Below are 20,729 nucleotides of genomic sequence, written 5' to 3' on the forward strand. Positions count from 1 at the left end.
CAGGAAAACAAAAAGAAATGGAATGACATGATTAAAGTGCTGAAATAAAAATAAAACTGTCAACCCAGAACTCAGAACTCTATTTTCAGCAAACTATCCTTGAAACATGGGGGTGAAATAAAGACATTTTCAGATGAACAAAACCCGAAAGAGTTAATCGCCAGCAGACTTACAGGAAGGAATAAAGATGGAAACGATATATGTGTGGGAAAATATAAAAAGATAGCTTCACTTAGTTTTTTTCTTTTAATTTCCTTAAAAGAGAAACGACTGTTAAAACAAAAACCACATCATTGTAAGGAGGAGTTTATAACATAGGTAGAAGAAGAAGAACACTAAAATAATTCAAAGTATTGATGAGGGTGTAAATGGAACTGCTGTAAGGTTCTCACATTTGTGACATATGAAGTGTAAAGTGGAATAGTATTAATTCTAGGTAGCCTGTGATAAGTTACGGATGCATATTGTAATTGCTAAAGCAACCACTAAAAAAATATAAAAAGGTAGTAGATAAAAAGCCAATAGAAAAAATAAAATGAAATACTCAATATTTCATTTTATGAATATTTATGAATATCATAAATATTCAATGACCCAAAAGGTAACAGGAAAAAAAGGAACAAAAAATAGACCAGAACAAACAGGAAACAAATTGCAAGATGACAGACTAATCCTATCATATGAATAATTATGTGAAGTGTAAATGGACAAAGCATTCCGATTAAAAAGCAGAGATTATCACAATGGATTAAAAAAAGACTGCCTGGGCCAGCCCTGGTAGCCTAGTGGTTAAGTTCAGCGTACTCCACTTTGGCGGCCCGCGTTTGGTTCCTGGGAGCGGAACCACACCACTCGTCTGTCAGTGGCCATGCTGTGGTGGCAGGTCACATACAAAAAGGGAACGACTGGCAGTGGATATTAGCTCAGGGTGAATCTTCCTCAGCAAAAAAAGACTGCCTACAAGAGATAAACTTTAAATATATCACCACGGATGAGTTGAAAATAAAAGAATGAAAAAAAGATATACCATGTAAACAATAAGCACAAGAAATCTGGTGTGGCTAGGTTATTATCAGACAAAGCGGACATTCAGAGAAGGTCTAGTACTAGAGACAAAGAGGGACACGTCATAATGATAAATGTGCTAAATAACAAGCAAATATAACCCTAAAAGTGTATACACCTAACAAAAGAGCTCCCAAATACATTTAGAATAATGTATTTTTATACTCCCAACTGACAGAACTACAGGGATGTGTAAACAAATCTACAATCATATTTGGGGATTTTAATACCCCTCTCGGTAATAAATAGAACAAGCAGACCAAAACAAAACAAAACCAGATCTGAAAAAAGCTGTTAACCAACTTGACCTAATTGACATTTACAGAACACTACCACTAATATCTGCAAACACACAACATTCTTTTCACATGCACTTGAAGCATATACCTAAATATGTCATAAAATGGGCTATAAAATAAGTCTCACTAATTTCAAAAGACAGAAGATTCTTACAATGGACATTCTCTGAACATAAGAGATGTTTATTTTTTTTTTTTTTTTAAAGATTTTATTTATTTATTTTTTCCCCCCAAAGCCCCAGTAGATAGTTGTATGTCATAGCTGCACATCCTTCTAGTTGCTGTATGTGGGACTCGGCCTCAGGATGGACGGAGAAGTGGTGCCTCGGTGCGCGCCCGGGATCCGAACCCGGGCCACCAGCATCGGAGCGCGCGCACTTAACCACCAAGCCACGGGGCCGGCCCAGAGATGTTTAAATTATAAGTCAATAACAATCAGATCTCCAGAAAAGCACAAAATATTTGGAAATTAAACATTTTTATCTAAATAACACTCTAATAACATTCAAAATAACAAAGAAATCCGAGGAAAACAAGAAATTATTTTTAACTGAATGATAATGAAAAAACGACGAGGCAAAAAATTGGCTCTTTGAAAAGATTAATAAAATTGCCAGAACCCTAGCAAGGCTCTTTTTACCAAAAAAAAAAAAAGAACAATAACAACAACAATAGAAAACAAAACAAAAATAATGACCAATATCAAAAATAAAAAAGGAGATAGAACTACAGACCCTATAGACATCAGACTAATAAGAGAATATTAGAAACAACTTTATACCAATAAATTTAGCCACTCAGTATATTTGTACAATGGAATACTGCTAACCCAACTCCTTACACACAGAACAACATGGATAGATCTCACAGCTATTATCTTGGGGAGGGTGAAGGGGGACAAGTACAAGCATATAATTATACATACTGTAGAATTACATGATGTTTCAAAACTGGCAAAGCTAATCTATGGTAATATAATTAGATCAGTGGTTACAACTGGGGCAGAGGTGAGACGAGTGGAACTCACTGCAAAGGGGCACAAATGATATTTCTGGGATGATGGAATACACAAACTGTCAAAACTCATCACACTGTACACTTACCTGAACTTCCTTGAATGTAAATTTATCTCAATGAAGTTGATTTTTAAGGGAAAAAAACCCACAGAAATAGGAAGCAATGTCAATTTAGTCCAAAATTTTTTAAAATTTTAAAAATTCTTCAAAAAATACATCATTCTATTATATACCATCTTAAGAGGACAGGAAGCATAAACTATGGGCCAGGAAGTGTGCTAGACGTTTTCACTTATGATACCACACAAAGATTGTATCTTTAATTCACAGTAAGATCTAGCATGGTGCCTTGGGAGACAGCTGTGTTACAAGTGAAAAAGCAATAAACCTGGAGTGAGAAGACCCGGGTTCAAATAATGAGTATATTTGATCTGCTAGCTTTGTGACCTTAGACAAGTCACTGTTTCAGGTTCTTCATCAACCACAGGGCTGATGTGAAGATTAAGGAATATTATTTTAAAGCATCTAGTAAAGCACACCACAAACACAAGTTATATCACTCACATTAAGTGCTCAATAGACGCTGATTAAATGAAGAAATGAAGGAGATAAACAACAATATGGACAGGGATACAAGCAGACAGGAAGAGACAGGGGAGAGCATGCTCATAGTCACATTTTGTTCTACGGATGGTTGGGGTAGAGGGTGGAACAGAGACTTCCAAGCACGATGACCTAATACCAAGTTCCTATCATGAGCAGCTGGTGCAGTGAGTAGGATACAGGTGGCTGACCTCCCAGAATGCAAATACTTTCATTGTGACCTGGATCACAGCATTCTGGGCTAACAATCCCTTGTCCTAGCAAGGAGAGTGAAAAGGGAGGCTACTTGTCTACCTGAGACTCCAAGGGGCTACCCAAGCTGCTAAGAGTTGCAGTGACTCTTTTGTTACTGTGGACCTTTGAAATGCCAACATAACTGATGACCCACTGTTTAGAGTTCTCCATTCCTCCTTATCCTTAGGTTGTCAGAGATTTTGCTCTAAATGAGACAACCAGAGCAGAGATCTTCTGGATACAGCAGCAGTGACCAGAGCAATAGCATCATTAATGCCTAGCAGGCTGATTTTCAGTAGAATTCCAGGGAACGATGCTAGATCTGACAGAGTATTCAAAAAGTACACAAGAGAATAAAAATCTAGAGGGTAACAACAATAGAGGGCCAGATTTAAGATCTGAAAAGTCATGTATCCTCACCTAGAAATTCAATACTCAATCACCGTATAGTATGATACGTTATCTGACAGAGGTTTTAACACATGCTATGGAGGCACAGAGAGGAGACAATGAACCAAGTGGTGGGGGAGGAAGCAGTATCAGGAAATAGTCTTGAAGAGAGTGACACCTGTGCTGAATCCAAAGATGTTAAGGAGTTATTTGGGCAAAAGGGATTCCAGGTAGGGGGCACAGCATGTACAGAGACTCAAGAGGGTTGGATGGTGCCATCTGCAGAGAACTGCAAGTAATTCCACATATCTGGAGCATATGGTATGAAGGGAAAATGAGGAGATGGCAGAGGCACAGGCAGGGTCTTGGGAAGGACCTTTATAAATCAGGCTGAATTTACATTTCACCTTGAAGATGAAGGCAAGCCACTGAAGGATTTTAAGCAAGCAGTACCACAATCAAATTAGCATTTTTAAGAGAGCATTCTGGCAACAGTGTGGAGAACAGATTGGAAGGGGACAAAAGTAGAGACAGGGAAACTAGTTAGGAGCCTGTTGACATGATCCATGTGGGGAATGACAGTGGCCGGAGACAGCAGCACTCAGAATGGAGAGAAGATGTATTAGATGCAGGAAAGAGGTAGAATTCTCAAGACTTGTTCACTGACTTGTGTGAAGGTGAGAAAAAGGAGGAATTGAGCATGACTCCCAGGTTGCAAGCTTGGACGTATGAATGGACAGACCGCTGTTCATGGAGATAAAGAATAAGTCGATCTACATTTGAAAGTATAAGAAACAATGATACTGCACTACATTTAAAAAGAAAAAATTAACACAAACAAAAGCACAGGCTGCCTTAGACAATATGGATACACATCTCTGAGAAAAATCAAACGCTTAAATTCACAGAGAGGAATAAGTCAGAGCTAAAGAAATTCCTGTCTAACATATGTTGATGAATGAATAATCAAAGAATAACACGGAAGGCAATTCACTAACAAGAGAGCCATCTACTGCCTTACAAGGATAGTGCAGCATTGAAATGTCACCAAAAAAAAAATGTGGAAGAAAGCCAAGAGTTTTTGACCACTTCACATTGTACATGTATTCACAAAATATCTGACCCCTCCCACAAAAAAATTCCAAGTGGTTAGCACTTTTAGCTAATAGAAATGCTTTCATTGACTTATTTCTCCTAAAAACATCAATTCATTACATAACATTATGTGAACATAAAATGCTTACCTGCCATCATTGCTATCATACTGGCTTTATAGACATTAGTAAGAGATCCAAGTTCTCCTGTTGCTAAGATGGTTTTGAGATGAGCCTCCCCACAGGCCTTGCGAAACTGACGAATCTCATCATACAGGGCTGGGGAAGGAAATAATTGAGGCAGTTACAAAGCAGGCAAGTGATAACATAACTTGGCAGCCATTTAGAGCTGGTAGAACCCATCTCAGATTTAGGAAACATGAAACATTTGTCACTTTCTAAAAATCACCCCAATTTAATATTGCCTAGAGCATTCTGTTGCAGTTCACATCCTGTTACAAGGAATGCTTAGTTTGCTACCGTGAAACTGCTTCTAAGCCCTGGCCCGAGGTCCAGAGCCATGGAGCTTTTTAAATATCATTATAATGACATGCAAATTACAAATAATTTCTACCTTTTCCATATGGTGATTACTTATAAGAAAAAAGAAATCGATCTACCATACATATAGGGGTGGACTACTTGGCAAACTAAAAAAAAAAAATCCTCAGGTCCTTATTAATTCTTCCATTCACACATAATAGGTTCTCTTGTTGGAATATAAAGCAGGCCTTTCCTGAGAGCTCAACTAATGACAATAAAGACATAATAGCTGCTCCACCGTCTGCCAGTGTATGTGTCTATATAGCTGACTAAAAAGTACTGAGTCTGTCCAGGTAGTACGGGATATATGTGAACAAAGCCAGCTGTAGAAGGATTCAGAGATGCAGCCTCGAATCCATTAACACCTAGCCCCAGTACCATATCTGGCTTTCTGGGGCTCCATATAGCACCCTGAAAGCATCCTGATTAAAAAAAAAAAATATATATATATATATATATATACACACACACACCAAAAAAAAAATACATAATAAAATAAAACAGGGAAAACATTTCATATTCAAAGTAATAGAATTTTAATAAACAAAATCAGTATAATGAGTATTAAGTTTTTGAAAAATTATTCAACACAGTCTTTTGCCAATGACCCCAGTGGATTCTGGCTCTTACCATCAGGTTGGCCACACCCATTTCTTAAACTAACAGCTATTGCTACACTATCAGGGCTAAGATTGGGGCTTTATCTTTCCTTTGTATGTGTGTGTGTTTCATAGAAAGTACTTATAGGAAATAAATATTCATAATAAGGGTTCAAGTTAGAGTAAGCATTTTTTAATGTAAGGTGAGAGATGTATAATTCATAGGTTTATGAAAGTACATATAAAAGACTAAAAATTGGTCTCAAGTCAGCAAACTCAGTCAAAATCATAAAATTATAACAAGATGAGCAAAATTTGCCTTCCTAGTCCTACAAAACCTGAACTTAACTTGAAGCTCAAAAGTGAAAACTGAATACAAATAAAGGCAAATATTCGATTACAAGATGCCTGGTAAAGTTTAGAGTTTGTTGCTGTCAAGAGATGGTACCCACAGAAGGTTTTTCAAAAAAGGATTGCATATTTTCACACGTCCCTAATAATTGGTAGTTTTGAGATGATTTGAGATGCCGTACCATCTAGCTTACTTACCCTGCCCATCCTACCTAAACTGTGAGAAAACCGTCCTACCCATACATCCACTATGACAACATGTGTGAGAACGGTATAAACAGTAGAAGACTATGTAGCAATAACAATTTATATTCTTTTAACTCAGAGAATGAATCTTGGATGGAATGACATTCTTGAGTTACTGAATCTAAAAAGAGAAAGTTGTTCTCTAAGAACTAGTGACAAGGAAATCTCTTGATCTAAAAATTCAAGAATGCTAATCCAGAGTTAACTTCTGATTTAATTAGTGATTCTTCTTTCACAGTACAGTGTTGCCATCAAAAGCAAGCTTGAGAGCCAGACAAGCGTGGATTTAAAACCCAACTCTATCACTTTCTGTGTGACTTTAGGCAAGTTGTTTCTCTCAGCCTCAGTTCCATCCTTAAAGTATCAATAATAATATTTACTTTAGAGGGTTAGTACGAGAATTAAAAGGGAAGATATAGATAAAGTACTTTGCACATTGCCTGGTATACTGTAAGCATTCAAAAAATTTAATCATTATTAAGCTCAGAATTCTAGTAAAATGAGTTCCCATTTAGTGCTATGTGATAAAAGTCAAATTTTGTTTCACGGCCTGACCCAACTCCTTGTACTGCACTGAAATTTTCTAGATGGATTAGTGCTTACAATCAGTGAGCCATCAGATAAGGCTTGAAAATATTTTATTACAGCATTTGTTAAAGTGCGCTTTGGCCTGTATAACAAAATTCTTAAAACATCGATCCTGATCATATTTATGAACAAAACTACTGCCCTTTTTCTAAACAGTATTACCTTTTGCTATCCAGTGAATTTCTTCATCTACATTTAAAATTAACCAAAAAAAAAAAAAAAAACAGATGTATTTTACGACTCAATTATCAGCCACCTGGAAGTTACGCTCTTTAATCCATGATCCAAACAGAGTGAACCAAAAATGGTCACTTAGAGCTTAACTGAATCTGACAAATATGCAACCAGTGCCTTCTCATTCTTTAACTGCCAACTCGTCAAATCATTTTACTGACCTATTTCACCACATAACAGGGTCAAGTTTTTCAGAGCAAATATATTAATCTTTAAAGTTCAACACTGGGAAAGTTGTCATTTCTTTCTGTTACCATTCTGCCCAGAATATACCAGAACAATAATATAAAAGCAACAACAACAACAACACCAAATCTGGCCTTTTCAAACTGTGGCCTGGGCTCCACCAAACGAATGCTTCTTCTACCTGGGCCTTTGAATCTTACCGAGTGATGCGAAGATGAAGGAATAGAGATGTTCATTAGTATTGCCGCATCAGCAATGGTAGCAGATCCAAGAGCCCAGAGGCCCAGCGGCCACCAGGCAGCAGCACCAGAAGTGGCCCTGTAACCAAACTCTTCCTATGGCACAACTCGGCTGCGTTGTCTGCTCCCCAGTCTTTCACGGTCCTGCTTGTTTTCCAAGCCTGGTTCTCCAAGCTTCCTACTGATTCAGTGAGCTACTCTACATCCTCTTAATAAATCCCTTTTCCATTTAACTTAATCAGAATTGGTTTCATTAGCTGTCAACTCATACCTCTAGTATAACAAGTATTGACCGAGGAAGTATTGTATAGTGGACAATAGCGTGGGTGCCCTGACTGCCTGGGTTCGTATCCCAGCTCTAAAACTGATTTGTTGTTTGATTTGAGCAAGTTACTTAACTCTTAATCTTTGTTTCCTCATTTATAAAATGGGGATAATAGAGATACGCACACCTCATGGAATTATTTCAACCATTAAATAGGTTAATACATATAAAGTGCTAAGACAGTATCTGGCACATAGTTAACACTTGAGGAATGTCAGCTACTTGTTTTCCTGTTGCTGCCATTGGTGGTAGTGCTGTTACCATTATTGCTGACTGCTTATTAGGTTCAGAGAACAGAGGGACTGATAAAGCAGAGGACGCCATGAACTACATTTCTTAAAGACATAAGATACAACCTTTTGCCGGCACTAAATGAGCAGTCTGGAGTAAAAAAGTTCACTATATCACAAACAATTTTTTTTATACTCAGAGCCATGCTCCTTTGGATAGCACAGGCTCCTGGGATAAGCCAGCTTTGGCTACTTGCTAGTTATGTAAAGTTGAGGAATTACTCAATTTTCCTAAGCCTAATTACTTAGGGAGCCTCAGTTTGCTCACATATTTTTGTGAAGACTAAATAATACATGTGACTGGAATAGCACCAGGCATTTAGTAGGCATTTAATCATTCAATACTAGTTTTCCACATTCTTTTCTTACGTCCAGAAATGCAAAAATAACTTTAAAAAACAAAACAAAGCAAGCAATGTCCTAATACTTAAGAACGCATAATGAGAATTTACAGATCTTACATATAAGAAAAATAGACCACTTCACCCCAACGTGAGCCACGAAAGCCACAAAGAGGCATTATTAGTGTCTAGGTAGTTTTGAGCACCTTGGCATTACAATGATAGACACCTTGGAAACTAGACAGATGATACATGCAAATCAAAGCAATTTGGGGGCTGAAATGTAGCCCAGTCAATCTCAAATCATAATGTCCTCTAACATACTCAACTGTCACTTTTCTTTCAATATAAACAAGCAAAACAATGGAAAAACTAATGGGTAGATTTTCCCCGACATCAGCAGGCAAGGAGAGTAGCAGGATGTGGATTTATATAATTGCTAGTGGACTACACACGTGGAGGAAATTACAAGTAAAGTAGTAAGATCAAGAGATCCTCTTTCGGGCCGGCCCGGTGGGTTCGCAGTTAAGTGCGCACGCGCTCCGCTGCTGGTGGCCCGGGGTTCGGATCCTGGGCGCACACCGACGCACTGCTTCTCCAGCCATGCTGAGGCCGTGTCCCACATACAGCAACTAGAAGGATGTGCAGCCATGACACACAACTATCTACTGGGGCTTTAGGGGAAAAAAAAAAACGAGGAGGATTGGCAACAGATGTTAGCTCAGAGCCGGTCTTCCTCAGCAAAAAGAGGAGGATTAGCACGGATGTTAGCTCAGGGCTGATCCCCCTCACAAAAAAAAAAAAAAACAGAGAGAGATCCTCTTTCAAATAATTCTTCATGAAGAGTAATTACTCAAAAGAATGAAAAATCCCCTAAGTTTTCAAAGCATGTTCCTTCAAAAATGCTCAGTGTTTCCTACGCATCATTTAAACATCCCTTGTGAGGTAGCTGGTCGTTACCTTCACAATTCAGATATGAAAAGTGAAATGTGGAGAGATTAATGACTTTCCTAAAATTTTATCCCTAGTCAGTGGTAGAATAGAGATCAGAATTCATGTCTTCAGTTGTTGAATAAAATTTTATTTCTTTAAACTTTTCTGCCTTCATCCCAGCACACACACACACACACACACATGCCTCCAGGTACACACACGCTATAGTTAAAATGCATTCTCAAGGAAATAAAGTGTGAACTGAGAGTAATAGAGTAATTAAAACCTAGAACCTACAGGGACGTCAACTCCCATCTAGTTCAAATTACTAACTTTACAGATGAGCATTATGATCCTAGAACCTGATTTTCATTCTTCTAGGGGAAAAAAAAAATTAAGTAAAATGAAAAGTTCCATGGTAATTTGGAAACATAAAATACTTAATTTTGTGTGATTTAATATACTAAAAATAATCTATCAATTGCCGCACTAGCCTTCTGGATGGGACGAGACCAGGGCACTGTGTTGTCATGAAGTTCGCACCTCCGAATCAGGACTTTTCAGCACTGGCTTGACCATTTATCAGCTGTGTTACTTGGGAAAGTTACTGACCTTCTCCAAGCCTCACTTTTTCCTCAACATTAGATCAAAGATCTTTACTTTTACAGCTCAAACACATCTCAAATTCTGGGAATAAATGTAAAAGTAATTATTCAAATGATTATGAAGATAACTAAGTATTTTTCCTTCAGACCCACCTTTATAATAAGCAGATTTAGAAAGGAAGATTAACTGTGATTAACTCTAGAACTTTAAGCTGTTATAACCAAGACCAAATAGGCTCTTGTTATTCAGAAAGACAATTTTGAACTCTACTTTGTGGGAGCTCTCAGCCAGAGGTAGAGGAGCTGGGGTGCACTCAGTCACACATTGCTGTGAAGGTGGAGGGAACATTGGGAGAGGCATGACACCAGGGCCTAGGGAAACTCTTGGCTCACATGCTGCCAGATCAGCGTCAGAAATCCAGGGACACCCTTACCAGGGAAGGCTGGGAATTCTGGAGGACTTGGTGAGCACAACCAGCCTGAGTATGCGCTACTGGGTTTGGGAGACAGTCTGCATGGTCAAGAGATTCTTATATATAGGGAAATTAATCAAATAGGTAAATATACTGAGGATAATGGGAGCAAGACTTCTCACTGACAAGAAAGTGGGACATAGGGCCGGCTCTGTGGCTTAGCGGTTAAGTGCGCGTGCTCTGATGCTGGCGGCCCGGGTTCGGATCCCGGGAGCGCCCAGAGGCACCACTTCTCCGTCCAACGCGAGGCCGAGTCCCGCGTACAGCAACTAGAAGGATGTGAACCTATGACATACAACTATCTACTGGGGCTTTGGGGGGAAAAAGCTGAATAAATAAAATCTTAAAAAAAAAAAAGAAAGTGGGACATAAATACAGAAAGTGAGAGGGCAAGAATAAAGCATGTGATGTTGACTTGTAATGGAAGTTATTAGTGTGGTCCTAATATAGATAGATAAACAGATATACATGTATGTGTGTTTATATGTTTGTGTTGCGTATATGTGAACATTTATGTTGCGTATATGTGAACATTTATGTATGTCCTAGATCTGTCCACTGAGAAGGCCTAGAAACAATAACATCCCTATAGGAATGAGTATACCTGGTACCCAGATCTCAGTTTCTAAATAACAGTCTTCAATAAAAGGAAGCAAAACTTTTTGGAAAAATAGCTGACTCCAGGGCTGGGGCAGAGAAAGTCAAAGATAAGCCTGAAGTATCTTTTATAAGAATGCAAGGACGTTCTCAAAGAATAATGGGAACATGTCAAAAGGACAGAGAAAATAACAAGTGCTGGAAAGGATGTGGAGAAAAGGGAACACTAATACACTGCTGGTGGGAATGTAAACTGGTACAGCCACTATAGAAAACAGTATGGCGATTCCTCAAAAAATTAAGAATAAAACTACTATATGATCCAGCTATTCCACTTCTGGGTATTTATCCAAAAAACATGAAAACACGAAGTCAGAAAGACATTTGCACTCCTGTGTTCACTACAGCATTATTCATGATAGCCAAGACTTAGAAACAACCTAAGTGCCCATCAATGGATGCATGGATAAAGAACATGTGGTATATACACACAATGGAATACTACTCAGCCATAAAAAAGATGAAATCTTGCCATTTGTGACAACACGGACAGACAGTGAGGGTATTATGCTAAGTGAAATAAGCCAGACGGAGAAAGTCAAATACCGTAGGACTTCACTTATAAGTGGAAGCTAAAGACAACAACCACCACCAAACATATAAATACAGAGATTAGACTGGTGGTTACCAGAGGGAAAGGCGGGTGGGGAAAGGCAAAAGGGGTGACTGGGCACTTGTGTATGGTGATGGATGGTAATTAGTCTTTGGGTGGTGAACATGATGTAGTCTACACAGAAATCAAAATATAATGATGTACACCTGAAATTTATATAATGTTATAAACCAATGTTACCTCAATAAAAAAATAAATAGCAAAAAAAAGAAAAAAAAAGACAGAGGAAGCAGTCTGAAGCAGCTCCCACTTGGCAAATCCAGGGCAATTTGAGCATCAAAATAAATAATGAATAGTAATGGGTTACAACCAATTGAGTAAAATAAGAATTCATGAGTTCTTACAACAGAAAGGAAGAAAAGGAGGAAGGAGAAGGTAATGCCAGCTAACAAGTATAAAAGAAATGATGGAATCAGAAAATCACCATTTGGCAAGTATCAGAGCAATAACTGACGAATTGTCAATGAACGTTAAAACTACTGAATAAAAGTTAGATGAGGAACAGGATACTAACAGAGACTCAAAATATCTCCATTCATAATCTATATTAACTATTTATTAAAATACAAAATATTTATTAATTTTACAACGGAGAAACTTGGCAGAAACCATCTTAGCCAAGTAAAAAAGTAACACCATCAAAAATGGGACAAATCAACATCTTGTGACTCCTGAAATAACACACTGAGAAGAACAGAGCAAAACTTCCATATTTCTGCCTAAAATACATAACTTGAATTGAATCATGAGAAAATATCAAACAAAGCCAAATTGAGGTACATTTTACAAAATAATAGGTCTATTCTGCAAACACAAGGAAAGATTGAGGACTGTTCCAGATGGAAGAAGACTAAAGAGACATGTAACAATTGGTCCTAGATCTAATAAAGAACATTATTGAGACAAGCTACAAAATTTCAACAAAGTCTGTGGATTTAATGGTAGTATGACATGAATGTTAATTTCCTAATTTTGATGGTGTACTGTGGCTTGGTACACGAGTGTCCTTGTTTTTAGAAAATACACACTGAAGTATTTATGAGCAATGGATCCACAGGTCTGCAACTTAATCTCAATAATTCAGAAAAAAATTATACATATATAATTACATATATATATGCACATACACACACACATATAGAGAGACAATGAGACTGATAACGCAAAAAAGTAAATGGGGTAGAATTTTATAATTGAGGAATCTGAGTGAAGAGTAAACAGTTTTGTGTATCATTTTTGAAACTTTTCTGTAAGCTCAAAATTATTCAAAAATAAAAGTTAAAAAGATAGGTTTGATATGCTGTTGTAATTTATTTAGCATCTAGGTATTTTTCTTATGGGAGGGCTTTCAAAATTATCAACCATTCTGTGGTTTTTAAACAAAAAAGAAATGCGATTATATATGGTACATGTTATTTGGTAACCTGCTTTTTTCCCCTCAAATATCACAGACATCTTTCCATATTAATAAATATAGGTCTGTAGCACTTTTTTTTTAGCTTGTTAGAAACATCTTTTTTTTTTCTTTTGAAGTAACATCGGTTTATAACATTATATAAATTTCAAGTGTACATCATTATATTTTGACTTCTGTATAGACTGCATTGTGTTCACCACCAAAAATCTAGTTGCCATCTGTCACCATACACAGGTGTAGCACAATTTTTAATGGTTGCACAATCTTCCATTGCATGGTCATAAATAATTTATTCAATCATTTTTCTACTATTGGATACTTAAGGTTTCAGATTTTCTGCTATTACAAACAATACTTCAGTAAACGTCCTCATGGTTAAATCTTCGCATATATCGTAACCTTATTCCCTAGAGCCTTTTAATTTTTCTGCCTACATACTCACATGTAACACATGTTCATTGTTAAAAATTCAAACATTACAGAAACTGAAAATTCCCCATTTAATAAAAAGAAAGAAAGAATAATTCTCGCACATACGAGAAAAATAATAATTTGGAAGGCTATTATAAAAGATGATTGACAAATGAAAAGGGAATTAAAACACCACGACCGCAAATTAGTCAGAATAATGCAAAATTTAACAAAACACATACACCAGAGAAGTGGCTGGCACAGTGATGTCACATTAAAAACCTGATAACAAATGTTTTGACTTATAATGAGGTTTTCAGGAGTAGCGAAAGTGGGTGTACCAGAAACCCAGGATATATTACATTGTAGATGCTTAATCAATATAGTGGCACAGCCAGCAGAGGAGTTGTCTCCTGTCTGTCTCCCCTCATCCCTCCTACTACTGCCACAGTGATGAGGAGAAATGGAGGTCATAACCTGACTTTCTGCTCATCATTCCCAACTGAAAAAGAAGTGAGGCTGTGCTGGTGGAGGGTTCACTGACAGGAATCAGAGAACTGAGCCACACTGGGAAAGGTCTGTGTGCACGAGAATGTGGATCCAAGCAGCAGAGGAGGTCATACAGCATCTGCTTCCAACAGCATCCAAAATAGGTTGACAACTAGCCGTAGCTCCTGCCTCCCCATGTCAGCAGGAACTTGCGTCTATAGTATTGTATTTCTCCCTATTTAAAATGATCTTATTTCTCTCCAGCTTCCAACTAAAAAGAAAATATATTCTTAATCTTGAAAGTATATTCTTAATCACAATCCATTAAGTTTTCTGGAAAAGCACTGCTATAGACATAGAAAACTATGTTAGTAAAGCTTTCATGCATAGAAATTATGATTTAAGTCAGAATCCAAGTGTTTAAAGACTATGTTTCCTATCTAAAAGTCATAAAGTAGATTTCCTTTTATATTTCACACTATTCAAAGGCGCTTAAAAAATCATTGTTAATGAACATATCTAAGCAATTATTTTTTGAGTACCGGAAAGATGTTCAACACTGCACAAGAATGGCCTGAAATAACTCTTAAGATAATTATATGTACAGTAAAACACTTAATATAAAATCGTACAGCAACCTTTTAAACTAAAAAAGTCACAAAATGTTCAAGAACAGTTTTCATCCACCAAGGCAACTAATTAATCTTGTAAGACTAAAACAGAGATGAGCTAAAACACCAGGTAGTAAAATAACTTACAAGAGATAAAACACACACATTTTTGTCAATAGTATTTGAAGTTTTGAAGAATCATAGCATAAAAACAAAAACCGTAAAAGCATACAGCTGCCATAAGTATCTCCAGAATTTTTCTGTTATAAACAACCCCCAAAACAGAGAAAGCACAGATTATGGATTATGTGATTCCTCCCCCAAAAAGTGTCTATAGATTTAGAGACTGCTTTTCTCATAAGATATTATGATTAACAGCTCTACAAAACAAAGAAAAATATCAATTTCTTTTAAGAGATGTTCTTTCTACCATCCTTCTTGTATAAAAATAAGAAAAATGAACTGTTGCCCAGATTCAAGATTTTTAGGATCCACTTGCATAAGAGATGATGACAGACATTGTGGCTTTGGTCCGAATATTTCATTCTCTCACCCTAAAACTCTTGCTAGCCATGAAGCATGTACTCTGAAAACAAAGTTTAGGGGAGCAACTCAGGGCTGAAAAACTGAAGGAGGTGAAAGGTACATAAGGCTCTGACACAGGAGACAAACAATATTTCCAATTGCTACAACGAACATATTATGCTGGAAAAATGTCACAGAAGAAGCCACCTTTGGAGTCATGTCTGCTGGTGCTCCAGTGTGGAACAGGTTTCCAAAAACTAGTAAAGCCAGCACTAGGTCCTGAGCTCAAGGAACTAGAAGGTTCTTGAATGAGGCAGAATCCGATAGCATTTCGATGTCACTGGTAATATATTAGGTAAATATATGCAGCAGAGAGAGGTCATAAAAAAGTAGAAAATAAACACCCCTGTATATTTACAGAGCACGGAATGCATTTAACTTTCAAAACCTGCTCAGTAAGATTTACGAGATGATGAACCCATTCTAGTGAATGCTTTTTTCAAAGAACTGTTTAAGGAATGCAACTTAGATGTCAACTTCAATATCATCATTAAAAAGTACTGTATTACATGTACTTACCATGGGAATAATACTCACAAACAATGAAAACACCAAATATAAAATCACAGCCATTACAGTACTAAAGGACTATAGAAATCCTTAAGTCTTATCCTCTCACTGGTACTTTATTTAAATGGAGGCAGAAAAAAGAGAAGTGTTAGCCCAACGTCTAGGTGTAAATTAGCAAAATTACCAAGACTAAAAACTCAAGTCTTTAGATTTCCACTTCATTTACCCAAGACGTGCTATATGGTTACTTCTCTTGACAACATACTCTCATCACCAGGAGGAGGAGGGAAGAGAAGAAACTGCAGTTGGCAGGTAGGGATTCATCTGGACCAAACAACAGGATGATCAATTTACATGCATTATCTAATTTAATCCCTATTATAACGCCGTGAAGTCGATGCCATTATTCCTATCTTACAGAGAAGGAACAGAAGGCACAGAAGTTAAGTAATTTGTCCAAGAGCAAGTTAGATTGCTGTGAAAATCGCTAATGACACTAATGGTAGCGCCAGGATTCCAACCAAGGTCTGTCTAACACAAAGACTCTGCTCTCAACTATTCCTGGCACTATTCTCCCTTCTTACTCCTCAGTGTATTCATTCTGAGTAAGTTTTGGGTCTGACCTACTCCAATGATGATTGGCCTACCTGGCTGGCTGTGTGGCTGGGTGCCCCCACCTTTCTCACAGGCCAGCACAGCCCCCCAAGCTGCTATCTTCATCCCAAGCACAGCCTTCCCAGAGAGAGGAGCACCGTCCTTCTCCCAGAGCACAGAGGTAGATGCACTTTCTGGCTAAACTCACCGGAGTAACACTTTATTCCTTAAGCCTCCTATTACAGCTAACAGTAGATCCGGGCTAAATAAATAGAAACGCATGGACAATACGATTTGTACTAATCAATCAATACGTAAATTCAACAATGCTTCAATTGTCCTGCACCTAAACTACGTGGAACCAAGGACTAGAAGTATGTTTAAAAAAAAAAAGATGCTCCAAGTTAGTGCTTCTCTACAGGACTGTGGGATGGCGGGGGGACAGGGGTGCAATCAAAATCACCTGGAGCAATTATTCCAGTATAGGAGACTACCGTTCTCTCACATCCATCCCCAATTCTGAGATTACACATACTCAGGGGGATGTGCTAGATTCTGTGAGGAGAGGAGCTGGGGCAGTAATTTGAAAATGTTTGTCAGGTAATTCTGAGAAACAGCAATACATTCCACACTCTATCCAGTTAAAATTACTGTTCCAAGCGATAGGTTAGATGGCGTATCTTTCTATGCCAGATGGAAGGAGTGAGGGAAGTACTGGGAGGGAAGGACAGGGTGCCATAAATGACCTAAACAGCATCTGACAGTAAAAAGCTTAACAGCAAAGGACCAGGTAAAACAACAATAACAAAAATGTTTAAATAAAAAGATAACACAAAGTCAAATAGCACAGCAGTCTGGACTGTTAGCTATGGGGCAAGTCATTTCAGAGATTTCAGTAGCTCCTGAGAGCATCACTGTATTCCAGGGTAATACAATCACCGATACAACAGTTCTGAATGATCTAGAAAACATTAAATTGAATTTAATAGAAACTAATAATAAAGTCAGAGAAATGTAAATATTTTTTAATGGCGTTCTTTTTAAAATGGCTAGATTCTCTGATTTGGTCAGGATTCACTGATTTTGAATGTCTACTTATGTGACAATGATTGACGGAAATCAACATGGTTTAGTGGGGAAAGGGAACACGAGCTCTGGAGTCAGGCAGACGCAGATGCCCGCGTTCAGAAGGTCTGGTACTCTTCAGCACAGGAACATAGCTAAAATCGGCGAGGAGATGAGGTTTCCAAGGGAAAGTGTGCAGAGCTTGAGGAGAAGTTAGAGAGTTTGCTGGGAGGGAACCTGAGGACCACCAACACTTCAGGGATGACAGAGGAGGCAGACGAGCTTGCAAACAAGACGCAGGGGTCAGCAGAAACACGAAGGAAAACCTGACGAATGTAGGGTCACCAAAGCCATGACAAGAGAGTGTTTCCAGAAGGAGGAAGTGGTCCACCGTGTCAAATGCTGCTGAACAGTAAAGCTAAATAAACAACTGAAGAGTATCGTCTGGTCAAGTGAAATGAGCAATCATTAGTATCTTGGTTAGAACAGATTCAAGCAAAATAAGTACATACGACTCTTAAGAATTTTAGCCATGAAGAGGAAAACAGGAAGGGAGGCTTAGCTGGGGATGAGGGGGAATGCTGGTATGTGGGCTTTTTTTAATGGATAAGAAAAGCCTAAGTATGTTTAGATGCTGATGGGAATGAGCTAGTAGAGAGAGAGGCTGAAGATACAGGAGGAAAAAAAATGGCCAATAAATGAAACAACACCTCTGAAAACGTGGGAGGAGATGAGAGCCACAGCACAGCGGAGGCATTGGACTTAGGAGAAGGAGAAAGGGAAGAAGCTAAGGAAAGCAGAGCTGATGCAAGGACCTGAAGGGAGTTCCTGTCTAACAGCTTCTGTTCTCTCTGAGAAGTAGCAAGTAGGTAGTCTGCTGAGAGTGAAAGAGCCTCAAGTAGCAGAAGAGTTAGAAGTTTGAGGAGAGCAGAGATTTTAAATCATCACCAAGGAGAATCCAAGAAGATGAATACAAGCCCTCTCCAGTCTCCTCTTTGAGCTCACACCCTAAACTGTGACCTCTGTGACCAAGAGACATGGTTAGGATGCGCTCTGAATGGCCAGGTTTAAAAAATGGGATTCTTTGTGCTTTAACAAGTGTTACACACCTCAGTGCACAGAGGAGAGGAACCTGGATTTGCACATGTAACAGCCTGACAGACACTTCCATCAGCAAATTCCAAGAAATCAATTTTAGACTCATATTTTAGTAAACAGCTAATATTAACACATGACACTGAAAAATACAATATGTAATCAAATTGAGAGCTAAAATCAAGACAAAATACTGCAGTGGAAAAAGTCCTAAGTCATCGCAGCTTTCTATTTAGAATTAAATTTCTAGTATTAAATTTTCCTTTTCAATTTGTTTTGGGTCAAGAGGTTATTAACACCATAAAAAAGAGTTAATAGAAAAGTATGGTCTAGGACAAAGATGTGTTATTATATTTTGCATGAATGCCTGTTATTAGGAAATTATCAGTTCTTAAAAACAACCATTAGGGATTGCCAATTACAACTCATCTCCTATTATATTTTATTTTCCAATTAGTAGTATTCTAGAGACAAGAGCACAAGTTATAATATAAACTATATGTCTACAACTTAATAAAAGACATAAAGGGCATACAGTTTTTTATCCAACTAAATCACATAGAGTTTATTTCTAGATTTGTTTTAAATATTATGCTTACTCATTTTTTTCTCTTACCCAGCCTTAAATCTTAACTGAAATCTGTGACTAGAAGCAGACAAGCAGAATTAATATATAGGGACAAGAAATATCTATTTAAAATAAGCCTTTTAAGAATGATTGCAATTGGCCAAAACACACGTGGACCATAAGGAACAAAAATTAAAAGCACAAAAAAAATTCGTGAACTGTCAACAATTTAAGCTTGGCAAGGATTAAAAATGTTGATTAGTACTGATGAGAGTGTACGGCACATGAGAACAGCCTTATATTTTTTCTAGATCATTCAGACCTCTTGTGTCTGTATTATCCTAGAATAAGATGATGCTCTCAGGAAGCTACTGAAATCTCTGAGATGACTTAGCCCACAGCTTACGGTCCAGACTTCTGTGTTTTTTTATTTTGTATATTTTTTTATTTAAGTATTTTTGTTATTGTTGTTTTGCCTGGTCCTTTGCTATTTAGCTTTTTACTGTCAGATCCTGTTTAGCTCGTTATGGTACACTGTCCTTTCCTGCCAGTATTTCTTCCCTCATTCCTTTCCATCTAGGCATAGAAACGGATGCTATCTAACTTATTAATAATATATGGGAATGTAGCTAATGTTCCAAGGTAAAAGACTACATTTTCCAGCTTCACTTGCAGCCAAGTAAGGCCATATAACTCAGTTCGGGCCAATGAGGTGTAAGCAAAAGTGTTGTGTGAGATTTTGTGACACAACAAGCCCTTCTTTCCTGTTGTCTAGAATATCAGTGTAAAGGCTGGAGCTTCAGAACCCATCTTAGACAATGGGATGCCCTTGAGTATGACAGTAGAGCCATATGCTTTGGAAGTAGAAGATAAAAGTAGCCTCCAAGAACTTCGTGGGGATGCCGCAACACCACTGAACATAGCTACTTCCAGACTTTATACAAGAGAATTAATCCTTAAGTAATTAAACCACTGACTGAATCTTTGCAACTCTAAAACCAAAAGCAATTCTTAATGGATAAACAATGGAATCAGGATTTAAAGACAACGAGATTGATTGACTGATGGATAAAAAGAGTCACAGAAAGACATCCGTAAGATACTGGCAAATCCAATAAATAGGTTAAGAAAAAATACATTAAATATAATCTTATTTTTTACTTAAACTTTAAAAAAGGCTTGGAGTTGCATATATGCATATATGATGTGAGAAAAGTCTGGAAAGTTGTGCATTGCAGTGTTATCAGGGGTTATTTCTAGGGGGTGAGATTATGTGAAACATTCACGTCCTTTATTACTAATTGGAATCTTTGTTTTTAACAGTGAGCAGATATAACCTCCATAATTAGAATAAAATATTTCTTTTATTTGATATTCACACATCTAAAGAGATAATTTATTATTCTGGCTTTATCTTATAGTTTTGTTAAAAATTTTTAAACTACTTGTTATAATGATTT

At 37.5% G+C, this 20,729-nt stretch overlaps 1 protein-coding gene across 1 annotated transcript in view; it reads right to left on the reverse strand.

Annotated features, from left to right (window-relative positions):
• DERA (deoxyribose-phosphate aldolase) overlaps positions 1-20,729 on the reverse strand; it is a 105,287-nt gene that overhangs the window by 43,134 nt on the left and 41,424 nt on the right. Inside the window, exon 6 of the mRNA XM_087442702.1 lies at positions 4,852-4,980. Coding sequence (XP_087298828.1) covers positions 4,852-4,980 — 129 coding nt within the window. The remainder of the gene's footprint in view (positions 1-4,851; positions 4,981-20,729) is intronic.

This window comes from Ceratotherium simum, chromosome 17, assembly GCF_057802395.1.
Source record: "Ceratotherium simum simum isolate JZ-2026a chromosome 17, ASM5780239v1, whole genome shotgun sequence".
Taxonomy (NCBI): Eukaryota; Metazoa; Chordata; class Mammalia; order Perissodactyla; family Rhinocerotidae; genus Ceratotherium; species Ceratotherium simum.